Source organism: Castor canadensis, chromosome 13 (genome assembly GCF_047511655.1).
Source record: "Castor canadensis chromosome 13, mCasCan1.hap1v2, whole genome shotgun sequence".
Taxonomy (NCBI): Eukaryota; Metazoa; Chordata; class Mammalia; order Rodentia; family Castoridae; genus Castor; species Castor canadensis.
Window position 1 is genome coordinate 8,399,558 of NC_133398.1, and position 14,962 is coordinate 8,414,519.

General features: G+C 52.6%; 1 protein-coding gene across 10 annotated transcripts in view; it reads right to left on the bottom strand.

Annotated features, from left to right (window-relative positions):
- Positions 1-14,962, bottom strand: part of Lrsam1 (leucine rich repeat and sterile alpha motif containing 1) — a 31,625-nt gene that overhangs the window by 3,585 nt on the left and 13,078 nt on the right. For 8 of the 10 annotated variants that reach the window (XM_074053147.1, XM_074053146.1, XM_074053149.1 and 5 more), the window contains 12 exons: positions 14,066-14,095; positions 13,832-13,954; positions 13,389-13,528; positions 12,593-12,637; positions 11,363-11,433; positions 8,635-8,734; positions 7,327-7,414; positions 6,309-6,383; positions 4,756-4,836; positions 3,302-3,397; positions 1,481-1,579; positions 369-500 (listed from right to left, as the gene is read on the bottom strand). In XM_074053147.1, coding sequence (XP_073909248.1) covers positions 369-500; positions 1,481-1,579; positions 3,302-3,397; positions 4,756-4,836; positions 6,309-6,383; positions 7,327-7,414; positions 8,635-8,734; positions 11,363-11,433; positions 12,593-12,637; positions 13,389-13,528; positions 13,832-13,954; positions 14,066-14,095 — 1,080 coding nt within the window. The remainder of the gene's footprint in view (positions 1-368; positions 501-1,480; positions 1,580-3,301; positions 3,398-4,755; positions 4,837-6,308; positions 6,384-7,326; positions 7,415-8,634; positions 8,735-11,362; positions 11,434-12,592; positions 12,638-13,388; positions 13,529-13,831; positions 13,955-14,065; positions 14,096-14,962) is intronic. The other 2 variants (XM_074053153.1, XM_074053151.1) reach the window with 2 other exon arrangements.

A 14,962-nucleotide genomic window follows, 5' to 3' on the forward strand; every position in this document is an offset into this window, starting at 1 on the left:
AAGAATGAGAGCAATGAACCTCCTTCCTGGGGCCGTTGGGAGGATTCAATGAGTTGGTGTGTGACAAGTGTCTAGAATGTTGGCCAGCACCTACAGGTGCCGAGGAGGTATCAGCCACTGCCTCATTCTACTTTGAGGAGTAAGTGAATTATTTCATGCCCAAAATGCAACCAGGGCTCGAGCAGCGTTGCGGTTATCTGTGACACCATGGGGGACAGTGTTCTGGCCACTGAGCACAAGGAGGCCCTGAGTCATCTGTTCAGGACAGACCTCACCACAAACTGCAGAAAAGCAAGTTAAGCCTTGGCTGGGCTTGGCCCATGTCTGGCCAGCCTCCCTGACCTCCCCCAGGGGCTGCTGCTTCCCACCTTGGCCAGGTCCTCTGGGCTCATGTGGCGTAGCATGTCCAATGAGATGCGGTGATGGGCAAAGATGGGCAGGTAGTGATCAGCTGACAGTTCCACCAGGAGGGCCACCAGCTGGCGCTCCATGCCTTCTTCCTGCAGGACAGACCCGTGGGACAGGCCAAGTGAGTCACAAGCAAAAAGGGGGAAAAAGAGGAAGCAGAGTATATGTAGGAAAACAGAGTGCATTCTTTTTTTTTTTTTTTTTGGTGGGACTGGGGTTTGAACTCAGGGCTTCACACTTGCAAAGTAGGTGCTCCACTGCTCGAGCCACACCTCCAGCCGGTTTTACTCTGATTATTTTGTAGATATTTCCAAAATATTTCCCAGGGCTGGTCTTGATCCACGATCCTCCTGATCTCTGCCTCCCAGGTAGCTAGGATTTACAGCCATAAGACACTGGCACCCAGCTCAGAATATGCTATTGAGAATTTCCCTACAAAAACACTGTGTGTGAGTCCATAGACACACACCCAAGAGATCTCCCTGCCATTCTACTGGCAAACCTGGAAATAGTAAGTAGTAAGCAACATCCACTGAGAGGGAACGATTCAAAGAAACCAAGGTCCCCCACATACGAGATACAACGCAACTGCCTGGAAACGAGGAGGAAGAGCTATGTGTGTGCACTGTGAGCTGTCCAGCACTATTTCTGGGGGAAAAGCAAGTTACCAAATGTATATATAGAATGGGAATGACTCAATTTTTATTAAAAGTCATTGAAAAAAGGTGTGTGGGGGGTGGGAGTGGGGAAAGGCGTGGAGTGAGCTGCATCTGTCCTGCCCGGGCAGGGCCTCTGTGGACAGCTGCTCTTGTCCACACACACTGAGGCTCACACTGGGCTTGGGCTCGCTGGTCTCTACCCATACAGCCGTGACTGGTGCCTTTGTTTCCCCCTCACTAGAGTGAGTGCCCTCCTCTCCCCCTTTCCTGTCCCTGCAGGGACCTGGCCCACTGGAGTCATCAGGAAGATAAACTGAATCAAAGTGAAGTGTTTGGCAGCATGGGTCAGGAGGAGAGCCTGGCTGAGCAGCACTGGCCTCTAGGCCAGGTGGGCACGGCCCCTCAGTCCTTACCTGCAGCTTCAAGGACAGGGGCTTCTGGTTCAAAAGTCGTTGATACTGAATGAGCCAGTAATTTTCCTGCTTCGTTTCGCTTTTGGCTTCTAACTCTGTCTGCCAAAAACAGAAGCAGGCCACGTTACCTGCAAATCAGTAAATAAAGGCATAACAAGACTGGCTGGGAATGACACTCCTCTAAGCAGGTGGGTGGCCCTTAGGATTTTACAAAGGACCTTCCCACCTTTAAACTACTGAAATGAAACAGGCAGGAACATCACTGCCCTGCTACTCCAGGGAATGACCTCAAAGAAGGTAACTGAGCTAGCTGGTGCCACACGTGGTCAGGGGGAGCCCCTGGACCTGGGCTTCTGCCACCTGTCCCACATTCTGCCACTACCTGTCAGAGGGACCCCTTGTCTGCTTGTGGGAGACAAGCAGTTATCTCTTTCCCCCCCACAAAGTTAGGACTGCCTCTGGGTGCCAGGCAGGTGCTTCAGGATTCTCAGGACTTCTGCAGAGGGTTTCCCCATGGCATGAGGCTGGCAACAGTGACTCCTTCCTTCCTTCCACCACTTGAGAAAGTAGCCCCAGTAAGCCACTCTGCGCTGGCCCTCTTCTAGGTGCGGGGATAAAGCAGCAATCATTGCAGTGACCACGGTAATGACTGCAGTGGGTACCCCCCAACCCCCGAGAGTGCTCTGTGCCACGCTGGGCTGTGCACTCAAAGATAAATTTGACTTTCCCAACTATGTGAAGGGGATCCTACCTCCCAGGGTAGGAAACTGAAGTCTGAGGGAATGAGTAATCCTCCTGGGGTCAGGGCAAGGTCCAGACCAGGCTTGTCCTCCCGGGAGCTATGCTCTGAACAGCCACAGCACACACTGTGGGCAGGGTGGGACATGTGGATGGGCTCTCAGTGCAGGCATCTCTGGGCCCTTTCTGGGCCCGACTTCCTCTTTTGTTTTTGGTGGTATTGAGGCTTGAACTCAGGGCCTCACACTTGCTAGGTGGGCGTTCTACCACTTGAGCCACTCTGCAGTCTCCAACTTCCTTTTGGACGCCCCTCCTGGGCCTTATGGAGGTAGCTGCCTCTTCTGCCCTTGGCCCTCCCTAAGCCATGGATACCCGTCCTTTGTCTTTCTCTCTTTTTTCAGTGTTTTGGAGACACAGTTTTGATACACATCCCAGGCTGCCTGAAACTCTGACCCTCCTAGCCCAGCCTCTCACATGCTGGGATTACAGGCATGTATCACAGAGCCTGATGATACCTCTCCACTCTATGCCCAAGTTTCTGATTGGTCTTCTGAGCTGGTGCTAGATGTGCAGTCTCGGCCCTGCTCAGGGCAGCAGCACGGGCATAGCACAGGGCAATACTCACACATTAGTGTGATGTGTGGGAGATTGCAGAGAGGCATTGCGAGGAACAGAGCACATATTTGTGACGGGCACAAATATGGCACTTTAGGCAGGCATGTGCTCCAGAAGGAGCTGGCCTCTCTCTTAACTTGGCCTAGGATGTTTGAACTCTTGGGCGGAAGTAATCCTCCCCTTGCAGCCTCCCAAGAAGCCAAGACTATAGGCATGTACCACCACACAGGACTGGGGTATGCACCATTTTATGTCTAAAAGCACACACATGAATAGCTAAAATATGCATTATGATGTTTAAAATACACACCAAACTGTTAGTGGTAGATGACTCTCAGAAGTAAAATTCTTTTCCTTCACACTTTCCACTCTCCCTTTGACAAATACCTATTTCCTGATTAACAGAAAACCCGGCCAGCGTGTCTAGGAGATGCAGCCCGCTGTGGTGCACGGGGACCGAGCACGTACCAGGATGGTGCGCAGCTCTTCCTCCCGCTGCTTCTTTTCTTTGAGCAGCTGCTGGAGCAGAGAGCTGAGTGCCCAGCGCTGCTCTGAGACCATTTCCTGTAACACAAAGACCACAACCAGGCCACAGTGAGCTCTCTCTGCACCAGGGGTCCCCAGGGTGTGGTGGCGGGATGGAGACGGGTGTGGCCTGGGATCCCTAATCACTCAGTTTGTAGCTGAAAGCTCAATTCAGGGCTCTGTCCAAGGCCTCTAGGCAGAGTTGGGGAACAAAGCCCCATGACCCCTTTGCCCTGGCATCCCACCCACCCTCTTTCCACGAAGCTCACAGCTCCTTCCTTGTGGGCTTAAGGCCAGGCATAGGAAACTAGTGATTGATGATGATGGGGTGGTGAAAACATCAAACAAAAGAAATGATAGCCACAGGTCAATGACCACAGAGCACTTGACGGAAGCATACGGCAGGGGTGGGGGGCTGGTACGGAGCCCCACATGGGTAAGGAAGGAGCCGCACGGGGAGGCACATGCAAACTGGAGCTGTGTTTGTGGGCATGCCCACTCATCCTCTAGCCCTTGGAACCCCATGGAGCCCCAATGGTAGCCCTGTGGATCTAGTGGGCAGCTTCTCTGAGTAACCCTAGCCCCTCATCTCGGAAGACTGCTTGATGCTCACTCAGAGCCTCTGCCAGGGAGAGGCAGTGACATGCTTAAAGTCACAGAGCCCATCCTTAGCAGACACAGGAGCAGGGCTCCAGGTTCCAGCACTCTCAGTGCACTGGGAAGCTTGTGAGACAACTTGAGACTCCCTCAACTAAGCAGACACAGGGACAGTGACAGATGGAAGACTGCTCAAAAGCCTGGCATGAGCACACGGCCTCACACATGGACCCATCCAGACCCTTTGTGTACGTTTAGGGAGACAGGTCCAGATAAGGACAAGGGCCGCCTCTCCTCTCCACCTGCCAAGGTCACACAGCAAAGCAGTGGGAGACCACAGCTAGGCCAGTCTAGACCACTGTCTGTCAGTCCCTGCTGCCCTCTGGCGTCCATAAGCAGGACACGCAAGCTGAAGCCTGCAGAGACTGGCCCTCTCCTCAGACACCCTTGGAACACCAAGAAGTTTCTTCTGCAGAGAATGTCAGCCCAGAGAGTGGAGCCAGCGGCCCAGAGCATGGCTTAAAGAGAGAGGGCTCAGCGGCAACCAGCTTCCAACAAAGGCAATGTGGAGACAGCAATGTGGCCTGGGGGCCTTGGCAATGAAACCCTCCTTCCTCTGACCCGCCTGCCTAGTACCAGGCCACCCAACCTCTGGCCCTGATGTGGGCCAGGCCTCCTGGAGACCAGCCACAGAGGAGACCTGTCCTGTCTACTAGAGCACCCCACGCCATGAACTCATGAGCAACTGCCTTGGGGCCTGGAGGGGTGTAGGAGGGTGGCAGGCCGGGAGCCCTACGTACCTGCAGTGCCTCTGTGTCCAGGGACTTCCTCTTTAACTCCAGCTGTGTCAGCTGCAATAACTCAGTTTCTATTAACCTAATCTAAACAGAAGATGAGACAGGGGGTTTATTCACTTTAACCAGGTATAGTTTCATGCTGCTCTCCAGGGGCCAGATGGGGTCTAAGAAACCTTCCTGTGGCTCACAGTGGAGAGGAATCTCTAGCTTAGGGACTTCAACAGGACATGGCGTAAGAAGAATCCCCTATGTCATGCCTCTGGACACCTTGGGGCAGACACACTTGTCTTGGTCAATACCACTGACCAAGAGCCCAGCACAGGGCACTGAGTTAAGGTTGAGGGAGAGGGGCTTCCTTCTAGATCTGAATGAGCAGGGAGATACATTCTCCGCTGAACCTTATACTTGTCAGCTTCTCTTGCTTTCTCTATGTGGCTGCTATGGGGGAGCAGAGGGCAGTGGGATTGACTGAATAATAGTAGTAGGTATTTATTGAGCAAGTACTGTGTGCCATGCCTGTGCTGGTGCTTTACCTGCATCATTTCACCAGTTCACCTCTGGCTGTGAGGATGTATTATTGTCTCCATTGTACAGACAAGGAAACTGAGGCTCGCAAAATTAAGTAACTTGCCCAAGGACACAGAGCAGGTAAGTGAAAGCCCTTTCCCTGGGATGTTCCAGCTCAGGGGCTGAAGGGGACCAGCTGGCCTGAGAATGTCTGGGGTCACCATACACTCTCAGGTGTGTCTAGGGGTCAGACCTAACAAGCCAGTGACTTCTCTATGCCATGATTCTGTGGCCCTCTTCCATGCGTGAGTCCCCTGACCCCACCCACCCCTGGTCAGAGGAGTGAGCTTCACGTCCAGCAACGTGGGATTGAAAGCAAAGAGGTAAGTTGCTTTAGGTCAAACGAAAAGAAAGAAAGAAAGAAAGAAAAAAAAACAAAAAAACCATGCAAAAACATGAAGTTCAAAGGTGCTGAATATGAGGCAATGAGCGTTCCCGTAGTCCAGAACCTGCATCCTCCCGGGCCCCAGCCCCACTCGACAGAGGCAGCACTGAGGCTAAAGCATGAGGCCCTTACAGGTCAGCAGCTGAGTCCATGTGGGAGTGTGGCCAAGGTCTTTCCTCAGCAGATGGCAGGACCCTCATCAGCTCAGCACCCGCTGCACCCTGGGTGGAAAATCCACCCGGCCCAGGAGGCCTCATTGCTTGCTCAGTCAGTCTGAGATCATGGTTCTGGGAGCTGAGCCAGCTGTGTTCCCCAGCAATGGAGTCCTGCTGGGCCCTGATCAGCACAGAGGCCACCTGAGCGGTCAAGGCCACTGCCCTTCCCCAAGCCTGGCTGTCATGAAACACAGAGACAGGCTACAACTGTCAGGCAGGACTGTGGCCGGGCTTTGGGATGAGGGCATCTCCAGGACCATTCAAGGTGCTCACCGGCAGACCCACACTGGTCTTCCAGAAAAGGGAGGTCCCCAAAGTAGAGGCTTCTTGTGAGCTGTCAAGCCAAGGACTCAAGCCTCATGACCACTGCCTGGTGAGCTCGCACTCACCTGGTTCCTGATCTGCCGATGCATCAAGTCTTTCTTCACCTGGAGAGCCTCAAACGCAGCCTTTTGCATTGCACTCTGCAACAGACCGTGCACAGGCCACTCAGCCCGGGCTATGTACCCTGGCTATCCCTGGGGCCAAATCTGCACACAAAATGCTTTCAGAGGTGATTTTTATGCTTCTTAAGGAGAGTGAGAAATAACTTTTCACTTAACTTGCTTATACTTTGACAAATTTTGAAACAATACTTAAAAGAATACCATTAAAGGCTTACTAAGGCTGGCCATGCTCTTCCCTCTTTCCAACCACACACTCAGGTTCTATACACCACAGTGTCCCTGCTTCTGCTGCCCCATCTCGCTGAGGGCAGTGAGGTGCAGAGCAGGGAACTGGCTGACTCCCGGACACCCTAAGTCTGCCCAGCCCCCAAGCTTCTCCCTCACCTGAGGCAGGTGACCACCCTGATCAACAGAATTCTCCTTACACCAATCCCACAAACACATCATCTCCCATATTTTGGGAGAATAATGAGACTGGAGTTAGAAAGAAAGGAGAGAGGGGAAGATGGCTGAGCAGAATTGGATGACATCAATGCAAAGGAAAAGGAAGGGAGGTAAGGGAGGGCAGTGAGGAAGCTACAGGCAAAAGGCTGAATGTGACCACCTGGACCTATGGGGGCCTTGCTTGATCCACCTGATGGATGACAGCTAAGGAGGAGGACAGCAGAGAGAGCAGTCCTGGGAGGCAAGGAGAGGCAGAAGCCTCACCTCGGTGGGCACTGTCACCTCTTGCCCCTCGGTTTTTAGGATGTGTCCCTAGCTGGGACGGGAGGTGGGTGCCCCCGGGGAGTGGAAGTGGTGCTTCTCTAGATTCAGTGCCCTGAACCACCCTGGAGGCTTCTCCTGCCCTTGGATCCTGAACTTTCCACATGTGCAGGGTCACAGAAATCCAGGTCCTTACACTCAGTGTAGGCCAGGGCCCCGATCCCAGCCCTCGCCTCAGCCCTGGGCAAAGGCTCACCTCCTGCAGGATCTGGCTGATGGCTTTGTTCTGATCCATCTGCTGCCAGGACAGAATCTGCTGGAAGCGCTCGTCCATCTCAGCCATGCTACCAGGAAGATAGTAGTCATTCACCTGAACATTTCCCGAGCACCTATTGTGTGCTCAGGAAACCACTTACTCATCCAGCAAGACTGACGGAGCCCCTGCTGGGCAGACATGGAGTTTGCTGAGTCTCATGACCTGGGAGGAAGGTGGTGGAGCCAGGAGCTGGCAGAGAGAATCTCCTGGGTCCTCTGGCTCAGCCCTCCACAGAATCCCCTCCGCAACACCCTCCTGACATGGATGCCTGGCCTCTGCCCCACCACCTCCATGGTGGGAGAGCTCTGACCTCCCAGCCAAGAGCCACTGGGCTGGAGGAACATCCCTCTTGGGGTTCTGCCCTGGCTGTGCTCTGGGCTCAGCCCTCCAGAACAAAGTTGGTGACAGTGGTACAAATCCTCCGGTCTCACATACGCCCATGCTTCCATTCGGTCTTGGCATTGACCGTCAAGTGGCAGGCTTATATATCAAATCCTCCAACAGCCCTATGGGTAGCTACTGGGATTGACCCATTTTTCTGACAAGAAGTTCACAGCTCAGGGAGGGAAACCAACTTGTCCCTAATTTCACAGCTGGCAGCAGAAGTGTGCCTGAGCTCTCTGTGCCCCAGAGCCTGGACTCCTGAGTACCATCAAGAAAAGAAAGAGCGATGCTGGCCTCTGAGGGACACAGGGAGGCTGGCATCGTGCCTGGGAGAGGGCAGTGGTGCTGAGGCAGCCAGGGCTGCAGGACCATGTGGGCTGCTGAACACCAACTGAGTTTTCCCGCACTGGCTCTGCCAGGCACCCAGAACCTTCATGTCCACAGTGCACAGTGAGTGATCAGGACCCAAGAGCAGCGGCCATCAGCATGGAAGCAACCCCACCTCCTGGCACTTCCTACTCCCAACCACAGACCTCGGAGACAGACAAGTCTCCGACACACTTGCTGGTGTGCTGTAAAACGGAACTAATAACCACCTAGTCCTGGTGTAGCCGAATGCGTGGCCTACTGCGTGGCACACAGAACGTGCATGAGAAGCGGGCATGGCTGTAATCACTTACCACTGCCCAGATCATGGTCCAGCTAGAAAAATTCAGAAGGCTGGTTCCCACTTGTCCCTGGTAGCATGGCCGAGGCTGAGGCAGCCCAGGGCAGGGGACTCCAGTGCCCAGCTCCCCTCCCAGTCTTGGGTCCCAAGCCAGCTCCCCAGCAGTCCTCACCTGGAAGGCCTCTTCCTTACCTTACCTGGCACAGGCCTGCTGGACCAGGCTCTGCCTCTGGGACTCATAGGCCATCTGGATGAGGCGGCTCTTACAGCTCTCGGTCAGCACCTGTTGCATGGCAGCTGTGGGGTGAGAGGCAGCTGAGAAAGGGGTCACCACTCCCACTGTACCCAGGCAGGGATGCCACAGGGGTTCCCGAGTCTGGGACAGGTCTTGACGCTTCCCCTGCTTACCTGCCTGACAATCACTCTTGAACAGTCTCTTCCTAACTGTAAAAGTGATCCACACTCAGAAGGCTGGTAACCATAAAACACTGACTATCAGACACAAAAACTCTTCTATAATCTTTTTGCCCTGAAACACAACATTTTGACATATATTCTTCCAGTCAATTTTTATGTACGTTTATGGAGTTAAAAAAAAAATAAAGGAGCCGGGTGCTGTGGCTCATGTCTGTAATCCTAGCTACTCACAAGGCAGGGATCAGGAAGTGGTTCAAACTAGCCCAGGAAAATAATTCATGAGACCCTATCTTGCAAATACCCAACACAAAACAGGGCTGGTAGAGTGGCTCAAGCAGTAAAGTGCCTACCTAGCAAGTGTGAGGCCCTGAGTTCAAACCCTAGTACTGCCAAAAAAAGTAAAAAAAAATTTAAAAAATTAAAAAATAAAAGAACCAAAAAGCAGGGAACCAAACAAGCAGGGAACCAAATTAATATTTATACACTAATGTTTATAGCAGCAGTATTCACAAGAGCTGAAGGGTGGAAACAAGCCACATACCCACTGAGGAATGTGTGGATAAACACAGTGTGGTACACACGTGCAATGGAATATTATGCAGCCTTTAAAAAGAACATCTGACACTTGCTGCCTGATAAACCTTGAAGATGTTATGCTCATTGAAATAAACCAGACACCAAAGGACAAGTACTACAGAGCGCCACTTCTATGAGGGACCTAGGGTGCTCAAATTCACAGAGACAGGCATACAAGGGTGGCTGCTAGGGACTCGGGGAGGGAGAATGTGAGTGTCTAAGCAGAACAGGGCTTCATTTTGGGAAGATGAAGAGGTCATGGAGATGGGGGTGGCGACAGTTATGTAACAATAATGCCCTTGAACTACTCATCTTAAATGGTAAATTTCATCTTATGCACACTGCACTGTAATAAAAATAATGAAAATGGGAGACCAGGAGTGGTGTCTAGTACCTGTGAAAGTAGCTACTGCAGAGGCAGAGATAGGGAGGCTCCCAGTTAAAAGTTAGTGAGGCCTCATCTCAATCAATAAGCTGTGTGTGGTGGTGCCTGTGGTCCCAGCTACTTTGGAGGACATAGGTAGGAGGATTGTGGTTTAAGGCTAGATAGGGCAAAAATTCAAGACTCTACCTAAAAAAATAACTAAAGCAAAAAAGGGCTGGAGTCATGGCTCAAGTGGTAGAGCACCTGCCTAGCAAGTGTGAAGCCCTGAGTTCAAACCCCAGTGTCCCCAAAACAAAACAAACAAACAAACAAAAAAAAAATGGTTATCACATTAAGCATGGCATTTTTCACCTTTTCTGGACACTTGTCCATGCCAGCAGGATGACGTGATGCTTATGGCTGCAGAGGATTACTGTGTGGCTTATTAAAAGTTATTTAGATAATCCTGGACTTTAAAGCATTATTAAATGATACTTTGATAAACATCCTTGCTCAAATATTTTGAGAACATCTGACTATTTGATTATTCTCTAAGAACAATTCTTGTCAGTACAACTTTAAGGCCGTGGATAATACAGTGGGGTCCCCTTCCTCCCTCTGGGAAGACCCTGTCCCTGTGCCACCTCAGGCAGCGAAGGCTGGCCTGACACTGTGTACCCTCCATTTGGGTGCTACCTTTTCCTGCCTTTTTGTTATTTTTGTTGAAATTTTCCAGTTATGACAATACAGGAGGGGCTGGTGGGGCTGGTGGAGTGGCTCAATTGGTAAAGTGCCTGCCTAGCAAGCATGAGGCCTTGTGTTCAAACCCAGTACTGCCAAAAAAAAAAGAGCAGACAACACAGGGCTGGCGTGTGGCTCAGTGACAGAGCACACACACATACACAAAAGCAGCTTATGCTAGAAAGCTAAGCAGCAGGGAGGGTAGAGAAAGGTGTAAACAAGAGTTTCAAACCAATCCCACTCCACCAACAAAGTGGCAAACGGCTCCCCGAGACCATCCACAGGTTCCCTTTTACAAATGGTGATATGGTGCCCTCACCCCACCTAGGGTGGGGAGGAGGCAGGTGGCACAGTCTCTCCTGTCAGTCCTTGTTAACAAGGACAGGCAGCACCTGCCCAGCGATCCTCAGCCCAGGTCTGGAAGTCTCAGGGCTGTCAGGAAGGGGGAGAGAGCGCCCATAACTCAAGAGAGGCTGACCCCAGCTCTCAGTGGGCACAGCCAGAGCAGCCAGCTTTGTGATGCACTCAGATTCGATCAGCAGGACCTCATCTGGGAGTCCCTCCTGATGACCCTATGAGGGGCAGGAAGGGAGCTAGTGTTTCCACTACTTTGTAGAAAAGAAAACCAAGGCTTGGGAAAGTTGGGAGGAGTACCGTCCCCCAAGGTCATGAGGCTAGTGTCTGAGCTGGACTCTCAACCCAGGCAGAGCCAGCCTGCTACTCTCGAAGGCTGATGCACAGGTGACCAGCAGAAAGGGGTTACCTCCCCCAGCCCAGCCACCAGGCACGCTGCCTGCAGGCCTCGGCCTCCCCATCCTAAAACTCACAGGCAATCTCACGGCGCCGCAGGTTTTCCGTCTCTTCCTGGGTTATGGCCATCAACTGCTCCATTCTTATTCTAGGAAAAAACATCCATCCATTCAGTTGGCAAATCTAACATTTCCAACAGGGAGTCCCAATGGATGAGCGTCACCTCCTCCAAGAAGCCCTCCCTCATGTGCTCCCTGAGTGCCCAAGACATCACACGTGTCCCCTGGGGTCCTTTAACCTTTGGCCTTAGAGCTAGGGGCACCTGGTGTAAAAAGATGAAATTTTCCTTAGAAAAGTGGGTCAAGAATTCCAAGAGCTAATGCTTCAATACAGCGACCAATAAACAAACGTGAAGGTGTGGAGTGTCACCCGGAGCTAAGAAAGTCAGGTCTTCCCATTTGCTGCATTGTTTGAGATTAAGAACATCGATATGCCACATGTGGTGTGCATGCCTGTAATCTCAACCAGCCCTGACACAGAGTTAGCAAGACCCCATCTCAATAAACAAGTCGGGCACACCTATAATCCCAGCTACATGGGAGGCGTAAGTGGTTGGATCACGGTCTGAGGCCAGCCCCAGGGTGAAAAGCATGAGACCCTATGTGGAGAATAACCTAAAGCACAAAGGGCTTGGAGGCGAGGTCAAGCAGTAGAGCACTTACAAGGGCAAGGCTCTGAATGCAAACCCAGAACTCCCAAAAGAAAAAAAGAAAAAAAAAAGTGCTCTGTGTATTTTGCTTTTAATGCAGTGCCCACCCCCCCCCCCCGCCCCACTAAGCAATGGATTATGAGCGTTTTCCCTTGAGGGACGCAGTGGCCTTGGAGTTGGACTGCAAACCGTCCAGAGATGGTTGAAGTACACTGAAGGACGTATGGGGTACAGGTAAATATACTCGGCCATTTTACTGAGGGACATGAGCCACTTCAGGCTTTGGAGTCTGCAGGGGACCTGGAGCCAATCTCCCTCAGACGCCAAGGGTCAAGTATATCAGATTCTTTTTATTGCTACCAATGTGGACTTTTTTCTAAAGTTTTTAGACTCAAAATATAGTTGGACGTCATACATCCAGCCTCAGCCAGTGGCGTTTCTGCATCTCCCGGGTCTGAGCCTGTGCTCTGAGGAAGCGAAGGCAGCGATTCTTAGTTAGCTGCTCTCTAGGGCGGTGAACCTCCTCCCCACTTCAGGTAACCTGCTGACACAATCCGGGACATTCTCTCCCTGGACCTGCAGCCCTGGGGACGCTTACCTCTCGTTTTCCAGTGACTTCAGAATCTCCGAACTTTTCTTTTGTCTGTGGAGAAAACCAGAGAAGGTCCCTGCAGTCACCAGCAGAGCTGACCCTGGCCTCCCTGGCTGTGAGGGGGCTTGTGACTGTGTAGAGACACCTGAGCCCACCACTCAGGAAGTCTCAGGCCAGAGAGGTCACTCCAGGCCTCACCTGTGACACAGGAATAAAAACAAACAAACGAAACACTTCTTGGGTTGTTTGTAAAAAGTCAATGAGAAAACACATGAAGCGCTTGGTACACAAGAAGCACCCAACAGATGGTCACTTTCCCGGACTCAGTCAGACACTTTGTCATTGACAGAAAGCTGGAGACAGAGGGGGATGGGGCTAAAGCCAGTTTGTGGAATCCTCCTCAATGGACTCCCCAACTAAATGTTCTTGATCTCTACCTGACCCCTTTTTCCCCAGCCTCATCAAGACCTGCTCTTAGTAGCTTCTACCTAGGACAGAATTAGTTAAGTTAAATCTCACTATAGTGTGAATGGCTGACCTCAGAACCCAAAATCTTGGAGCAGAACATGGTCTTACTTATCTTGCTGAACCCACTCATCTTATAGAGAACGGGCCAGTGTGGAAACGCTTGCCGGAGGACACAGATGCCACCAGTAAGGTTGTAAGACAAGAACCCAGACCTTGGAATGGCTGGGGCAGGCTCTTTTCTCTGCAAGTCAATGCAAACTGAAGGCCCTGGCCTGGACCCTCACAGGGCCTCTTGTGGGAGGGCCTGTGGATCTGGTTTAGACCAGGAGCTGACCTCTGGTTATCCTGCAGGAGTTTCTGGATGCGACCGGCGATGCTCTGCTCCGTCTGTTTCAGCTGCTTTTGCAGCCGCTGCCGCTCGGCATCTAGGTAGCGCTGGCGCTCATTCAGGCCCTGCTCCAGCCGGGACTGTTCCTGGGCGGAGGAGAGGGCCTGAGCCGCTGGGACCCCCACACCATGCACCAAAGAGGCTCTGAGGGAGGTAGAAGGTGGGCTTCTTGGCCCGTGTTCTGTGACCTTGGACTGGCTCCTTCCCTCAAGCCTCAGAGGGCCCACCTGCACCTGAGGAGGCTGGCCTGGGTGACTGGTCAGGGACCTCCCTTTTGAAGGGGATGGTGGAGCAGTGTAATCCCCTGCCCTCCCACCTCAGGGGAACCTGGGCAGCATCGGGAGGTGGCAGCCGGGGCCCAGCCAGGGTGCTGCCCACTGCTCACCGACCTCCTTGACCGTCTGGAGGATCTCGTCCTTGTGGCTGTGGCTCTGCTGCAGCAGCTGGGCGTGCTCTCGCTGCCCCAGCTCCAGGCGCCTCTCGAACTCCAGCTTCTCCAGCATCTTCTGCTCCTGTGTGGACCGAGATGCACGCCTTTCACCTCTGATTTACAGCCAGCAAGATGCTATTTCCTCAAATATTTTAGTGAGAAGAAAACTGACAAAGAGAGAAGACCCCCTTACCTTCCGCTTCTCATAGTCGGAGAACCTATTCTGGGGGGAAAAAGGACAGTGGTCAGGAGAAGGTGGTGACTGTGGCTCTTGCTGGCAGGCACACAGGAACCCCTTGAATGGCCTGGCCTCAGGCAGACCCTAGCCCATGATCCAAGCTTGCTGCACTTGCATGGGCGGGGGAGGGATGAGCAGATGAAGAGCTGTGGAGGGCCCCAGGGGGAGAGCCTGTCACCGTGGGAAAAGCGCTTCAGGGCAGTGCTGGGGAGGCTGCACTCCTTGGGCTGGGAAATTCCATTTCCTGGAATGTGATGTCTGCAGACCTGCTTGCAGCATCCACTTGCAGCCTCCACCCCACTCGCAGGTGTGAAGGTATGAGTACAAGCTCCTGCAGTTCCTCCAGAGCAAACAAGGGAAGTCACTAAAATGTCTGCCAGTGGGCGACTGTGTCAGTGGGGCCCTGTGTATGGAGAGTGAAACAATGAAGACTGAAGCCAAACCCACACAGGTGGCTGGCACTCTTTCCCTGTGATGCTGCCCCGCCCATGGCCACCAGATGGCCTAGTTTGTGAGCCCCGGGTTGGGGACAACAAGGAACAAGGAACATGACAGCATTCTGCCTCTCATGAAGCTCCACCCACCAGGGAGACAAATTATCACTGAAGTTACTTAGCACAGAGCAGGCCTGATGGCGGGTGTTTTAGGGGTGATGTTTAACCTGAGAACCAGAGGGTGAACTGGGAGTGAGACCCATGAGTAGGGAGAAGTTCTGGCAGAGGGAACTGACTCAAAGGCCCTGGTGAGGGAAGGGGCTTGGCTTGCTCAGGGGACAGAGAGGAGCCCTGCTCAGCAGATGCTTGGTGAGCCTGTGGCATGAGGCTGTCAAAGGAGGCCCTGGAAAAGAAGCTA